This window comes from Oncorhynchus clarkii, chromosome 22 (assembly GCF_045791955.1).
Source record: "Oncorhynchus clarkii lewisi isolate Uvic-CL-2024 chromosome 22, UVic_Ocla_1.0, whole genome shotgun sequence".
NCBI lineage: Eukaryota > Metazoa > Chordata > Actinopteri > Salmoniformes > Salmonidae > Oncorhynchus > Oncorhynchus clarkii.
The window spans coordinates 43,604,933-43,622,277 of record NC_092168.1 but is presented as its reverse complement, the minus strand read 5'-3'; the positions used below and the strand labels follow the sequence as shown (position 1 = coordinate 43,622,277).

The window sequence follows — 17,345 nt, the reverse complement described above, 5'->3', positions numbered from 1 at the left end:
ACATCAATGTCCATACTATCTTTTCATAGTGGTGAAGGAGAGAGAATCCTCTTCACACTAAAGACGGATGAACTTCATGTGACTTTTCCCACCCTTCCTTACCTTGTGTACCCTGTGATGTTTCCAGGCGAGTTCAAGGGAAAGTGACAAGCAGATCAAACAGAAAGCACTTACTTAACACTTCTGGGCATATAGCAAGCATCGCCAATTCCTAGCAGTGGCAACATTTTATGGTTCAGTTAATTGTTATTGCAGAGATGCCCATTTAATTGGTAACACCTTATAGATTTACACATTCCACTCCGCCTGACACAACTCATCACTGTAACCAAACTTTTACCATATTTCAGGTTTCTATCACATCCATCTACTGTCTTCTGCAGCACTATCTCTCTGTGCAGAGAGTTGCCACTAGCTGCATTTAAAATCTCCCGGTTAACTGGTCCACCATCGCCATCACACTGCACACTGCCCTATCCCATCTGGACAAGAGGAATCAAATCAAATCAAATGCTCTTGGTCAAATACCAATCAGCGTACAGATCGATGTTGTTCTCTGAGGCTAACCGGAACATATCCCAGTCTGCATGATAGAAAAAATCTTGAAGCGTGGATTCCGATTGGTCAGACTAGTGTTGAATGGTTCTCGTCACTGGTACATCCTGTTTGAGTTTAGATAGCGTTGTGGTCGGATTTGGAGGGCGGGGAGGGCTTTGTATGCATTGCGGAAGTTAGAGTAGCAGTGATCGAGTGTATTACCACCGCTGTGCAACCAATATGCTGATAGAATCTAGGTAGCCTTGTTCTGAAATTTGCTTTGTTAAAATTCCCAGCTACAATAAATGCAGCCTCAGGATATATGGTTTCCAGTTAATATAGAGTCCAGTGAAGTTCCTTGAGGGCTGTCTTGGTGTCTGCTTAGGGGGAATGCACACAGCTGTGACGATAACTGACGAGAATTCTCTTGGGAGGTAATATGGCCAGCATTTGATTGTAATGAATTCTGGGTCGGGTGAGCAGAAGGACTTGAGTTCCTGTATTTTGTTATGATTACACCATGAGTGATTAATCATGAAGCATACACCCCTCCCTTCCTCTTCCCAGAGAGGTGTTTATCTCTTGTCGGCACGATGCATGGAGAAGAACGGTGGAAAAAACCAATTCCGACAACATATCCATGCATGGAGAAGAACGGTGGAAAAAAACAATTCCGACAACATATCCCAAGGGAGCCATGATTCTGTGAAACAGAGAATGTTTCAATCTCTGATGTCTCTCTGGAAGGCAACCCATGCTCGAATTTAATCTACCTTGTTGTCAAGAGACTGGACATTGGCGAGTAGTATACTCAGGAGCGGTGGGTGATGTGCATGTCTACGGAGCCTGACCAGGAGGCCGCTCCGTCTGCCTCTTCTGCAGCTCTGTTGTTTTGGGTCGGCTTCTGGGATTAGGTCCATTGTCCTGGGTGGTGGTCCAAACAGAGGATCCGCTTCGGGAAAGTCGTATTCCTGGTCGTAATGTCAATAAGTTGAAGTCGCTCTTATATCCAATAGTTCTTACTGGCTGAATGTAATAAGACTTAAGATTCCCTGGGGTAACAATGTAAGCAATAATGCATGAAAAATAAAATAAATACTGCATTGTTTCCAAAGGACTTGAAGCGAGGCGACTTTCTCTGTCGGCGCCATCTAGAATACCTATGTAAGAATGCTATTAATTGACTACAGCTCAGCATTCAACACCATAGTACCCTCCAAGCTCAACATTAAGCTTGAGGCCCTGGGTCTCAACCCCGCCCTGTGCAATTGGGTCCTGGACTTTCTGACGGGCCACCCCCAGGTGGTGAAGGTAGGAAACAACATCTCCACTTCGCTGATCCTAAACACTGGGGCCCACAAGGGTGCAGGCTCAGCCCACTCCTGTACTCCCTGTTCTCCCATGACTGCGTGGCCATGCACGCCTCCAACTCAATCATCAAGTTTGCAGACGACACAATAGTAGTGGGCTTGATTCCCAAACAACGACAGCCTACAGGGAGGAGGTGAGGGCACTCAGAGTGTGGTGTCAGAAAAACAACCTCTCACTCAATGTCAACAAAACAAAGGACATGATGGTGAACTTTAGGAAACAACAGAGCACCCCCCTATCCACATCGACGGGACATAGTGGAGAAGGTGGAAAAATTTTACTTAATCTGCGTACACATCACAGACAAACTGAAATGGTCCACCCACACAGACAGTGTGGTGAAGAAGGCGCCACAGCGGCTCTCCAGAGGGTGGTGCGGTCTGCACAACGCATCACCGGGGACAAACTACCTGCCCTCCAGGTCACCTACAGCACCCGATGTCACAGAAGGCCAAAATGATCATCAAGGACAACAACCACCCGAGCCACTTCCTGTTCACCCCACTACTATTCAGTAGGTGAGGTCAGTACAGGTGCACCAAAGCTGAGACCGAGAGACTGGAAAAACAGCTTCTATCTCAATGCCATCAGACTGTTAATAAGCAATCACTAACTCAGAGATGCTGCTGCCTACATAGACTCACATCATTGGCCACTTTAATAAATGGATCACTAGTCACTTTAAATAATGCCACTTTAATCATGTTTACATATCTTACATTACTCATCTCATATGTATATACTGTATATACTGCATCTTATACCATCTATTGCAGTGGTCGCACCGACTTTTCGACCTGAAGATCACTGACATCATGATTTGACCTCGTTGACCATTAGATGCAGGTACCATCAGTCCAGTAAAATAAAAAAGCAAATTATTTCAATTCATGCTACACAGTGCCTCACAAGTGCTAAACCAACTGATCTATTTTGTTATCAAAGCTTGAGTTTTGAAATATAACATGGTCTGATTAACAATATTGTCAGGCCAATCATATAGCCAATATGCTGTGACAATGTATTAGACCTACCGCCCAAACCTTATTCCTACAAAACTGTTTGTGTGAGGTTAATGTAAAAAAAAAAAAAAAAATCTGAGCAGTAGATCTCAGCTTGCTTTTCGACTGCAAAAGTGATCTTGACTCAGAAAAGGTTGGTGACCACTGATCTATCGCATCTTGCCTATGCTGCTCGGCCATCGCTCATCCATATATTTATATGTACATATTCTTATTCCATACCTTTAGATTTGTGTGTATTAGGTAGTTGGGAAATTGTTAGATTACTTGTTAGATATTGCTGCACTGTGGGACCTAGAATGACATAATTTTGCTACACTCGCATTAACATCTGCTAACCATGTGTATGTGACCAATAAAGTATAATTTGGATTTGATTTGGATGTCTCTATCCCTTAGACCTGTAAAGCATCACCAACAACTCAGTGTTGTTTCAGGTAACTTAAAATATCTGTTTTGCATTACAGCTCATAGTCTCGAAGTTCACCGTTTAACTGTAAGTACGCTCTGCTGCAACTGCAGAAGTAGAAGCACTTTTTATTGAAGGCAATGCTACTGAAAGTGTGATTGTCAATGTAAAGGTATTTCTCGAGTATAGTAAAATGTGTATACACACACACACACACACACACACACACACACAGAGAGAGAGAGAAACACACAGATCACATAGAATGTTATACGGTACCTTTTGTTCTTTTGAGCTTTCTTCTTGTCCATTATGACAGGTACACAGTTGGTGAGCTCTGTCCAGTCGGCATGCAAACCACAGCTCCAGCCCGTAGAGAACCGAGAGAACAGCCAGGACTCGTCTTTGCCTGGTCGGTGGCATGTACATTTCTTCTGCCCTGACTTACAGTCGCATGGCTGCTCCAAACGAATATTCCTAACTAAGTGCCTTCCAAACGTGGTTCCACCAGTCTTTTGAATGTGTAAAAACACTATCACATCGTCTCCTTTGATATTGAAATCCACGTGCCGCTGAAGGTCTCGTTCAGTAAAGTTGAATTTTGACGGCAATTTCGGTGGGCTGTCATCCTCCAGTTCTGTGTAAAAGTCTTCGGTTGTCCGATATTGGGTAGAAAGTAGACTGGCCCCTCTCAATTTTTCCCCAGTATTAAAGTGGCAAGAATTGCTGCCAGCTGGACAGATATATTGATAGCCTATCATTACAAAAAGAACAGCTAAAATAGGAACTAAGATCAGCTTATTGGATTTCTCATCCATTATAACAATAAGGTGTTTTCATATTAGTGTGAATTATTACACATCATCCTTTCAGTAGTTGCTTCTTGATTCATCATAATAATGTCTACGGACCTTCAAAGTGCCACATGTTGATGGGCAAGACCTATCAAAAAGCGTATTCTGGTCTAAGCATGTAGCCTACCTTAATGTTTTAAGGATACGGCATTCATATTCATCAACGCAGATCATTTAAAACAAGGCAGGTTTGCAACAAACAAAAAACATGTCATATTTCGGTTACATATCCCTTGTTGGTTGTCCGAACTTCACAGACGGTGCTGCATACTAACGTCCCTCGTACTTGAATTTTAAGTGGAAACGAGCCATTCAAAATGTTTCATTCTGATCCCACAAAATGACAATTTACGTCTCGCGAAACAATCCCGTCTGTTTAAATTCAGCACCACAAACATGCATGTAGGCTGGAGGTTACTGGAGAAACGTCAGGCGTTATCCTTATGAGGCAAGTGACTGCAGCTCCGACTACAATGGGATGGGTCCTGAAACGTCCTCATACATCGCGCGGTTTAGTTTGTTTCAAATATTGTAGGCTACTACTTGAAGATGCTGTATCCAAGACTCCGTGATCATGTTACGCACTCTTCGTTGTCATATCCTATCTATTGATTTATGTGGACACATATTGTAGGCTACCTTGGCTATAGGCTAGCATAGGAGAAAGGGCTCATAATCTTATCTCGTAGTCGTAGAACAGATAGCCTGCATTCAGCTCTTACGGATCAGTCAGCACACACAAGTGACTGGACAACCGAAAGTCGATGTTCGTATGAGCAATTGAGAACGGAATGTGAGTTTAGTGCTGGGCAATTAGCAAATAGTAGATTGTATACTAAGAACAAGAGCACGTTGAAAATTTTCTACGAAAGTCAATGGTTAGAATAATAAAATAAAAACGACAGCCAATCGAAGGTGGGAAAATGTATCCAGTCCAATCCAAATACTGTAGGCTACAAACTTCATGCAGCCGGTTTCATGCATTGACATATGGTTGCATGAGAGCCAAAAGCTATTGAAACACAGTTTGCACGATATTAATACATTCATGAAAAAATAAATATAGACGTGAAATATATATATTTTTTTAGGATCACCATTCGTGGGAATGAACCATCATCACTTTCGACTTCAAGCACCATGGACAGATCCCAGGTATCGCGTAACAATACAAAAGGCTTTTCTAAATTGTTGACGCATGCAATCTACTGCAAATTGTTGATGCATGGAGTCTACTATAAGTTGTTGACTCATGGTTCTGACAATCGGTAGTGAGAATGATTCATTCCCAAGAAGAACACTTTGTTTAGCCTAGGCTACATTGTTGGTGAATCGTGTTATTTGCAATGTTATAGCCTATGTTTAAGAATCTCTCTATCCAAATAGACTATATGTATATTGCAGTCTACTTATTTTGTTTCAGGAATCACATTATGTGGGCTAACTATAGGGGACTTAATATTAACCAAATTCAGCCTAGTTCCAAGTCAAAATGATTTTTAAATAGGCCTACTTCACACACAGCAACTGCTTAACCTCATAATGGTTGGCTGTGCTGTTGTACATGTGAAAATCTGATTGGGATTTCAAACCAATATTAGACGGATGTTGTTGGTATTAAGGCTTAGAAGTGACAATGGACAGCAAGCTCGTGCTTTACGGTGCGTGGTCACTGGTCCCAACCTTGAGCTCCTGTGGGAAGATGGAATGGGAGGGGTGGCAAGAAGGCCGGCTTTAACACCCACAAGAGGACAAAGTCATCAGGACTGTACAACACATGGATTGCATTAGCTGCCAGTGTTCAGCAGAAGAACACGGAAAAAGCAGAGGAAGTTAGCTGAGGCCTGACTAACGGATGGTCTGACACTGTGAGGAACACCACTAATGTGTTCTTTTCAGAGATGTACCACAGAGTTCACCAAACCACATTCAGAGAGTCTCTGAGATGTGGAGAAAATGTTAAGAATCAAAGGGTCATGGAAATGAAAAGGGTCGGTCCACTCACAAAGAAAAAATATGATTTCCTATAGGCCTTGAAGTAAACGTTTTTCTTCCCACTTATTCGGTGTCGGTATTCCAGACACATCAGGATCATTGGTTCTTATTTTTGGATTAAAACAAATGTTTTTTATGGTAAAGATTATATTTCCGTTGTTTTTTATTTCCACTACAGGAGCCAGAGTCTCAAAATATGCTTTCGTCTGGATATGGTGTTGAATAGGCCATAAAAAGCACTGAATACAAAGCTGTGAATGACACACAAGTAAACAGTGTGTTTGTGCATGTCTATTCTGTATTAAAATACATTCAACAGATGCTAATTGAAGAACGTTAATGGCAACTCTATTACTTTTCAATACAGAAAGGAACAGTGAACAGGGTGACATTGATGAAGTCCACGGCTTTCTCGTCAGGAAATTCACGTAAGTCAATGTATACATTGACTTACGTGAATTTCCTGACGAGAAAGCCGTGGACTTCATCAATGTCATCCTGTTCACTGTTCCTTTCTGTATTGAAAAGTAATAGAGTTGCCAAGTCAATGTATTTATATAATGAGATTGGGACAATATAATCACCTTCTCCCTTCTTCCATCCCAGGAAATCACACCCAGATTTGGAGGAGCAGCTAGGGGCTCTCCGCAAGCATCTGTTGGAGAGCACCAACGACATGGCCCCTCTCAAAGTGTGGGATCTTCAAAGTGGTACTGGAACAACCATTATTTATGCTACAAGTTTTTCCTGACCACATGACCTGACTAGTTAGAACTAGACGGCAGGGTAGCCTAGTGGTTAGAGCGTTGGACTAGTGACTGGAAGGTTGCAAGTTCAAACCCCCGAGCTGACAAGGCACAAATCTGTCGTTCTGCCCCTGAACAGGCAGTTGACCCACTGTTCCTAGGCCGTCATTGAAAATAAGAATTTGTTCTTAACTGACTTGCCTAGTTAAATAAAGGTAAAGTAAAAACTCATGGCCCTACCCATTAGCAAAGGGCTGAATCCATGACTGTGAGGATCGCTGTGGTAACAGTTTGATTAATGGGAATAAAATGGAAATCATAGCACTATACTTAATAAAGAGCTTACTAAAGCAATCAATCATGTTATTATGTACAATAGAGAGATTGCCAAGCACATGATCAATGGACCGGGCTTGGTCACATGTTGCTCCAACCACCCATGTGTTATGGCTTTGATTGTATGAATGGAAATGAAAAGGGAAAGAAGCTATAACCCAATCAGTTCAACACAGCATGGTATGATGTCCTGATAGAAAGGTGTTGATTCTATTTGAACATTTTTGACATTGAGCTAATGATATGTGTACAGACTTTGCAGTACACAGAGTTTCACAGGGTACTTCTGAATCAAACAAATAATATATTATTTATTGTATATAATTATATTATATAATATTTTATTTAATCTGTATGATTATTTGTGTTTATGCATGGAACATTTTCAACAAGCACTATAGGCATGCCAAGGTGATGTACATTCCCAAGAAAAATAATCAATTGGCTCAATTTAAAATAATTGTAACTTTTGATGAAAATGAAAAATGTTTCATTGTGTAGATCTAAGCTTCCAGGCAGCTGCTTGCACCATTGTCTGTACCAAAGATTGATTCTCTGTAACATACCTAAGTCAGAATTTCTCCAGCAGAGCCAAGGTAAACCTTTACACCGCCTCACACTCTTTCTATTTCAAACCCCTCGCACATTCTACAGGAATAAATATTCCTGTTGAAATGAAATAAGAAGTACTCCCAGTTTATAGACTTGAATCCAATCCTAGGATGTAACTTGTTTTAGACAGCGGTTATGAGCAACAACCCACTAGTGCTGAATCAGCGGTGTGGCTCATGTTCACAGAGTCAGCTGTAGATATACTACCGTCTGAGGGCCCCACAGATTTTAGAGATTAAAAACGGGTTTTATCGTCAAAAGTAGACTACGCCTAGACTGCTTCTGTCTAAGCCACATCATTATAAAGTTACTCTGATGTTAAAATAGCAAAAATAAGACTGGAAAGTTACTCGGCATTGTGAAGAAATAAGTAACTAAGTTACTAGGTTGTTAACTTAATATTTGATACTAGCTTACTCATTATATAATGTGGACATCCTAAGGAACTTGTCCATTTTGTCCTGGAAACTCCAGGTATGGGGGAGAAAAGCTGATGGTGACTGTACATGTTTTACTCTTCCCATAGATCCCTGACAGTTAGTCCCTAAAAATGTGCACTTATTTTTTTGCACTAAGAACAGCCTCAATTAAATCGGTGAATGGACTCTACAAGGTGTCGAAAGAGTTTCACAGGGATGCTGGCCCATGATAACTCCAATGCTTCCCACAGTTGTGTCAAGTTGGCTGAATGTCGTTTGGGTGGTGGACCATTCTTGATACACGTTGGGTGAACTGCGTGAAAACCCAGCAGCGTTGCAGTTCTTGACGCAAACCGGTGCACCTGGCACCTACTACCATACCCTGTTCAAAGGCACTTAAATATTTTGTCTTGCCCATTCACCCTCTGCAAGGCACGCATACACAATCCATGTCTCAATTGTCTCAAGGCTTAAAAATCCTGTCTCTTCCCCTTCAACTACACTGATTGAGGTGTATTAAACAAATCAATAAGGGATCATAGATTTCACCTGGATTAAACTTGTCCGTTTATTTCATAGAAAGAGCAGGTGTCCTTAATGTTTTGTATTCTCAGTGCATACTAGGTTTTGGATAGTATTCGACTAACAGCAGTGAGTTGTTCTCTTTTCCAGCGGCTGACTAACACCAGTGAGTTGTTCTCTGTTCCAGCGGCTGACTAACACTAGTGAGTTGTTCTCTGAATTTTGTTGACGTTGAGGGAGAGGTTATTTTCTTGACAGCACTCTGCCAGGGCCCTCACCTCTTCCCTGTTGGCTGTCTCATCGTTGTTGATAATCAGGCCTACCTCATGGATATAACCCATATTAGCATGGACATGGCCACTGAGGACTTCCCCCATTTTAAAGTTGTCAACTGAGTGAGGATTCCTATGAGTTCGGAGCAATCTGCCAATGAAGAAAAATTAAACTGACTACTTTAAGAGATAGCCTCAATGGCACTGCCCACACTGTTACAGATACTTTGAGCATTAGGCCAGCAACCAGACAGGTTGCTGGATCGAATCCCTGAGCTGACAAGGTAAAAAGATCTGTCGTTCTGCCCCTGAACAAGGCAGTTAACCCACTGTTCCCCAGTAGGCTGTCATTGTAACTAAGAAGTTGTTCTTCACTGACTTTCCTAGTTAAATAAAGGTAAACAACAACATTAAAACCATGTAGAATGTATGTCTGGCCACCCTAGGGTCATGAAGCATTTGTAGAAATGGTATTATTCACAAATATTAGATACAGTTACCCTGTCAAAAAAATGACAAATATTGTGATATGATATTTTGGCCATATCACCCAGCTTTAATTTAATATGAGGCCCTTTTGCCATATTATTATGTAAATTACATTGAAAAAAATAACAACAAATGGTATGATATATTTAAGTATACTGTAGTTTGTGTTTTTATAGCCAGGCTTGCTGTCTGTCTGTCACATAGAATGTTTACCTCTGCCTTGTCTGCTCTGGGCAGAGATAGACAGGAAGGAGTGTTACAGTAGTATGCCAGTGTGGCTCTATGACTTCTCAGGGAGGTTTCTCAGCCTTCTGAAGTCGAGAGTGCTGAAAGTGCCAGTTTGGCTCTATGACTTCTCAGGGAGGTTTCTCAGCCTTCTGAAGTCGAGAGTGCTGAAAGTGCCAGTTTGGCTTGTAATGGATTATTTAGCTACAGTGGGCATCTGCTTCTCTATTTCCTAACAATGGAGTCTACTGTATACATGTAGTTAACCTCTCATGCACTATTCACTCCGATGGAGCCAACGCAGCACCATATCATCTGCTCTTTGGGGAATATGGAATGAAGTGCAGCAGCATTGAATGTATTTAATAGTTTTCACAAGCTGAACTGTAGGTTGCTGATATGTAAGATATGGAGGTTAAGGTTGCCGATATATAATAATAATTTGGTAGGTGCTTATATTTAATATGCATGTTTAAATCGGGGCGAAGAAATGCATATCCCAACTCCCCCTGAGACACCCTGGAGAGTGGGGTCACAGCTAGGGTCTTCCGTTATTGGGGCGGCAGGTAGCCTAGTGGTTAGAGCATTGGGCCAGTAACCGAAAGTTTGCTAGATTGAATCCCTGATCTGACAAGGTAAAAATCTGTCGTTCTGCCGCTGAACAAGGCAGCTAACCCACTGTTCCTGGGCCGTCATTGTAAATAAGAACTGTTTTTATCTGACTTGCCTAGTTAAATAAAGGCTAAATAAAAAAAAATCAAAACAATTAACGGCAACTCTGGAGCAATTAGGGTTAAGTGCCTTGCTCAAGGGCACATCAACAGACTTTTCAACTTGTTGGCTCGGGATTCAAACGTGTGACCTTTCGGTTACTGGCCCAACACCAACTGCTAGGCTACCTGCCAGGGCTGCCTAACCCTCCTCCTGGAGATCTTACCGTCCTGTGGTTTTCAGTCCAACCCTAATGTAATACACCTGATTCTACTTATTAGCTGCTCAACAAGACCTTAACTAGCTGAATCAGATATACTAAATTAGGGTTGGACTGAAAACCCTCAGGACAGTAGATCTCCAGGAAGAGGGTTGGGCAGCCCTGCTCTAAGCGCAAGGCTATCTGCCACCCCATTGCTCTAACTGTTAGGCTACCTGCCACCCTAACATTCTAACTGTTACTGTAACTGTTAGGATACCTGCCACCTGAACATTCTAACTGTTACTGTAACTGTTAGGATACATGCCACCCTAACATTCTAACTGTTACTGTAACTGTTAGGATACCTGCCACCTGAACATTCTAACTGTTACTGTAACTGTTAGGATACCTGCCACCCTAACATTCTAACTGTTACTGTAACTGTTAGGCTACCTGCCACCCTAACATTCTAACTGTTACTGTAACTGTTAGGCTACCTGCCACCCTAACATTCTAACTGTTACTGTAACTGTTAGGCTACCTGCCACCCTAACATTCTAACTGTTACTGTAACTGTTAGGCTACCTGCCACCCTAACATTCTAACTGTTACTGTAACTGCTAGGATACCTGCCACCCTAACATTCTAACTGTTACTGTAACTGTTAGGCTACCTGCCACCCTAACATTCTAACTGTTACTGTAACTGTTAGGCTACCTGCCACCCTAACATTCTAACTGTTACTGTAACTGTTAGGATACCTGCCACCTGAACATTCTAACTGTTACTGTAACTGTTAGGCTACCTGCCACCCTAACATTCTAACTGTTACTCTAACTGTTAGGCTACCTGCCACCCTAACATTCTAACTGTTACTGTAACTGTTAGGCTACCTGCCACCCTAACTTTCAAACCGCAAGGTATTTGCCACCCCATTGCCCTAAGCGCTAGGCTACCTGCCACCCTAACTCTCAAACCGCAAGGTACCTGCCACCCCATTGCGCTTAGCGCTAGGCTACCTGCCACCCCATTGTGCTAAGCGCTAGGCTACCTGCCACCCCATTTCTGGCTGATGTGAGTGTTGCTTTTTTTTGTAATTAGTACTGAATTCTAATTAAATGCAGCTATTCTACCAATGCTTTCACTGTACTGATTACTCTGAAGTCAGCCTAAGGACACTTTTACTCAGTTTAAGACAAAACGAATGAAACATTCTCACAACCTAAACCTGCTTTCCTCTTGCTTTGTCTTTCTCAGAGGATTAACTATGTGCCGCAGTTGCCCCACAAGTATTCAGGGGTACGTTCCCTGGAGTCATCCACCAGATCTGGTGAGTCCCTGGAGGAGAGCAGAGCAGAGCAGAGGAGAGGACAGCTGGGAGTGCTTGTGACACAAAGCCACTGTAACAGTTGGTTCTGGTTTTTAGAGGACGTCGTGTATAATGCATAGCGGCCAGGTCAGGTGAATTTGCACTTGTGGATACTACAATAGGATTGCTACATGTCAAAGCAAACTGATTATATAATTTTTTTTGTTCTAGCAGAGTAGTCAATAGGACTTCATTTTTGTTGTGTTCAGGTGCTGTTTCTGGACCCAGTTCGGGAAGGGAGTATTGAGCTGGTGAAAATGTCAGAGCTCTTCTGCAAACACAATATTCCTCTCAGCTACTTTATAGGCTGCAGAGAACTACACGTTTTTCTTCACACCTGTCAACTCCACCAGAAGGTGAATCATACATTTTCTACAAACTGAAACAATGTATTTTTCTGCTTATTTATGAATCGGATGTGTGTTTGTCATCAGTAGTGAAAGTCGATGGCATTACGGATGATGGAGTTGCATTTTTCCGGAATCTGAATTACATCGCTGACAAGTGTGATTCACAGGCTGTCATGTCTATGGTCTCTGTGAGTATCTTATGCATTTACATCTCTGACATTTCCAGCGAGCACTTTCTTGTGGAATTATTTAAGCACAATCTTTTGCAACTTCATGCAACCTTTGATGTTAATCACTTGTATAATGGTAGCTGTCTCGGCCAATATTGGACTAGAAGAGTGAGGGTTTGCCTGAGGCAACAGCCTCTCTAGGCAGGGCTGGAAGTTAACCACAGTGCCTGTGATGTAAAGGAGATTGATGGTTAAGTCTCACTGAACCTTTTTGTGCACTTGCAGATGTAAAGTACAACAAAGTGCAGAGATATCTGTCGATACGGTGTCTGCATGTCTCAAGAAGAAATTCCCAAAAGCCATAGTTGCAAGGATTCTTGAGGAGGATTCTGATTCTGATGACAAAATAAAGATATGTACAGTATGTTTCACTGGTGCATACAGTGTCTTGCAAAAGTATTCATCCCCCTCAGCGCTTTTCCTATTTTGTTGCATTACAATCTGGAATTGAAATAGATTTGTATTTTGATTTCATGTAATGGACATACACAAAATAGTCCAAATTGGGGAAGTGAAATGAAAAAAATTACTTGTTAAAAAAAAAAAAATCAAATTCAAAACTGAAAAAGTGGTGATTGCATATGTATTCACCCCCTTTACTATGAAGCCCCTAAATATGATCTGGTGCAACCAATTACCTTCAGAAGTCACATAATTAGTTAAATAAAGTCCACCTGTGTGTAATCTAAGTGTCACATGATCTCAGTATATATATATATATATATATATATATATATATATATATATATATATATATATATATATATATATATATATATATATATATACATACCTGTTCTGAAAGGCCCCAGAGTCTGCAACACCACTAAGCAAGAGGCACCACCAAGCAAGCGACACCATGAAGACCAAGGAGGTCTCAAAACAGGTCGGGGACAAAGTTGTGGAGATGTACAGATCAGGGTTGGGTTATAAAAAAATATCTGAAACTTTGAACATTCCACAGAGCACCATTAAATCCATAATTAAAAAAATTGAAAGAATATGGCACCACAATAAACAAGCCAAGAGAGGGCAGCCCACCGAATCTCACGGACCAGGCAAGGATGGCATTAATCAGAGAGGCAACAAAGAGACCAAATATAACCCAGAAGGAGTTGCAAAGCTCCACAGCGGAGATTCAAGTATCTGTCCATTGGACCATTTTAAGCCGTACACTCCACAGGTCTGGGCTTTACGGAAGAGTGTCCAGAAAAAAAGCCATTGCTTAAGAAACTTATTAAGCAAGAATGTTTGGTGTTTGCCAAAAGGCATGTGGGAGACTCCCCAAAAATATGGAAGAAGGTTCTCTGGTCAGATGAGACAAATGTAGCTTTTTTTGACATCAAGGAAAACGCTATGTCTGGCGCAAACCCAACACCTCCCATCACCCTGAGAACACCATCCCCACAGTGAAGCATAGTGGTGGCAGCATCATGCTGGGAGATGTTTTTCATTGGCAGGGACTGGGAAACTGGTCAGAATTGAAGGCATGGTGCTAAATACAGGGAAATTTATTGAGGAAAACCTATTTGTCTTCCAGTCATTGAAGCTGGGACAGAGGTTCACCTTCCAGCAGGACAATGACCCTAAGCATATTGCTAAAGCAACACTCGAGTGGTTTAACGGGAAACATTTAAATGTCTTGGAATGGCCTAGTCAAAGCCCAGGCCTCAATCTAATTGAGAATCTGTGGTATGACTTAAAGATTGCTGTACACCAGCAGTAGCCCACCAACTTGAAGGAGCTGGAGCAGTTTTGCCTTGAAGAATGGGCAAAAATCCCAGTGGCTGGATGTGCCAAGCTTATAGAGACATGCCGCAATAGAATTGCTTCATAAGGTGGCTCTACAAAATATTGGCATTGGGGGGGAGAATATTTATGCATGCTCAAGTTTTTTATTTATTTTCTGTCTTGTTTGTCTGTTTCACAATAAAAAGTATTTTGCATTTTCAATGTGGTAGGGATGTTGTGTACATCAAATTATACAAACCCCCAAAAACGGTATTTTAATTCTAGGTTTTACGACAATAAAATAGGAAAAATGCCAAAGGGGGTGAATACTTTTGCAAGCCACTGTATACATTCAAATGTAAACAATATGATATTATGCAGTTGTTTGAAAATACATTTGATTACATGCCTCTAAAGGTTGGTTCATGATGCCTACATGTACATAACTCATGAAACCAGTGGAGGCTCCGAAGGATGGATCATAATAATGTCTGGAATGGAGTCAATGGAATGTTATCAAACATATGGTCTGTGTTGGGGGGAGCAGACCGGTGCAGTGTTGTACAAGAAAAGTAGCTTGGACCCCCCGCCTCTGTTCAACGGAGTCCCACTCAGTGCTGAAGAGAGAGTCTCCAGCTCATCTGGGTCTGTCACCCTGTAGCTCATCATTGACACCACCATTTCTCAAAGAGAGAGCTGTCTGTATGGTAAGAGCTGTTGGGAGAATTGTAGGAATGATTTATTTAATGACTCTTGCAGAAGAACAAGGATACTATGTCAATGTGTGTCCAATTATTGTCCATTTGTGGAAGAAGAGCAATAATACTTCATCTATTTGTGGAAATATATTTTCTTTGTTATTGAATGTGCTAGAACTGGCTCTGGATGGACTGAATATGGTTTACTCACCTGATCAGGTCCAGCTGTCTCAAAGGGCAGATATGGTGACACGTCTGATGGACCAGGCCAACGTGGTACCACGCATCAACCCTCTCATTCTCAGCATAGACAGAACATATCTGGACCTCACAGCTTCTCCAGGTATCACAAACAAATTGATATCCTTTGTTGATGTGTATGTTTACAATACAATCCTTTTAATACTTCTTACACAACTTTTGTTAACATGATGGATTCTTTTTGATGAGTGGGAGGACACCACCATGTTCTCATACACAAGACTGATGTGAAAGTGATTTCACCAAAAATGTTGAGTGACAAGAAATCATTTCGTTCACAATTTTTTTTATTTGTTATTTTTTCCCCCTGAGTGTACATGCTGTAATGTTTTATGGTTGAGTATACATGAACATGTAGACAATTTTGTTCCAACCAAGCGGATCAGTTCAAACGAGACAGGGAACAACTGAGGAGTGTTTGTTCCTTAAACATCTCATCTCGCCAGGTGGATCTTCACTCTTTACACATGGATATAATATTGACAAATTAGTATGGGTCCTGGGATGTGTAAAATTGCCCTTTAGGGAAGTCGTCTGAGTTAATTTCTCTCTCTCGTTCTCAAAACTTGAGACAGATTTAATTTCCCTTCTCACTGCCAGTTTCCACTGTTAGTAGGTGATCTGTGTCAATACCCTTTTAAGGGATTAACAATATTCCCTTATAAGGCAAACTGGAGCTTTTAGATGAGATCCCCCTTGTCAGAAATACTTTCATCTCTTGCTGCTTTTCATTTGATGGCAAGACTGGCTGAGTCACTGTGTAGTTGAGTATTTGAAGTGATTCAGGGTATTTTGACAATGGACGTTTTTCTGCTGTCAGAAATATCAACATATTTACAATTTTTCATTATAGAGAAGACTGGGGTTAGTTGAGCCACCTTAACTGGACTCCCAAGTGGTTTGGCTGGGGTACTTGTTCTTAACTGACTTGCCTAGTTAAATAAAGGTTTAATACAAAAAAAATGGTTACTATGAAACAAACTAAATGTATAATTTTACCAAAAATGTAGGAAGAGCTCATCAAATCAAAGATATTTGGTTGAGTGCACAGAAATGCCTGTGTTTCGAGCTACAGTGCAGTAATATTCAGAAATGTAAAACAATACACACGTAATCCAAAAATACATAAATAAAATAATGTCAGAACGAGCAATGTACGGAATATATACTGAGTATACAAAACATTAAGAACCCCTGTCTCCTTCCATGACAGAGACTGACCAGGTGAATCCAGGTGAAAGCGATGATCCCTTATTGATGTCAATTGATAAATCCACTTCAAATCAGTGTAAATGAAGGGGAGAAGACAGGTTTTTTAGGATTTTTAAGTCTTGAGACAATTGAGAGATGGATTGTGTATGTGTGCCATTAAGAGGGTGAATGGGCAAGACACATTTTTTAAGTGCCTTTGAACAGGGTATGGTAGTAGGTGCCAGGTGCAACAGTTTGTGTCAAGATCTGCAATGCTGCTGGGTTTTTCACGTTTAACAGTTTCCCGTGTGTTTATTAAGAATGGTCCACCACCCAAAGGACATCCAGCCAACTTGACACAACTATGGGAAGCATTGGAGTCAACATGGGCCAGCATCCCTGTTGGACACTTGACTCCTTGTAGAGTCCATTCCCCCAATGAATTGAGGCCATTCTGGGGGCAAAAGGGGGTGCAAATCAATATTAGGAAGGTGTTCCTAATGTTTTGTACACTCAGTGAGCTACAAAACTATTTTGGTTATTTTAAATGATACAATGACTAATGACATTAATAAAGTGCAGACTTTCAGCTTTCATTTGAGAGTATTGGCATCCATATTAGGTGAACTGTTTTGAAATTACTACTGTTTGTACATAGTCTCCCCATTTTAGGGGACCAAAAGTATTGGGACAAAATCACTTATATGTTTATTAAAGTAATCAGAAGTGTAGTATTTGGTCCCATATTCCTAGCATGTAACATACAGTAGAAAAAAAGTATATATATACAGTG

At 41.2% G+C, this 17,345-nt stretch overlaps 1 protein-coding gene across 1 annotated transcript in view; it reads right to left on the bottom strand.

Moving 5' to 3' along the window:
* Nucleotides 1-4,157, bottom strand: part of LOC139380321 (heparan-sulfate 6-O-sulfotransferase 3-B-like) — a 117,595-nt gene extending 113,438 nt beyond the window's left edge. The window contains exon 1 of the mRNA XM_071122919.1: nucleotides 3,619-4,157. Coding sequence (XP_070979020.1) covers nucleotides 3,619-4,157 — 539 coding nt within the window. The remainder of the gene's footprint in view (nucleotides 1-3,618) is intronic.
* Between the last annotated feature and the right edge of the window lie 13,188 nt (nucleotides 4,158-17,345).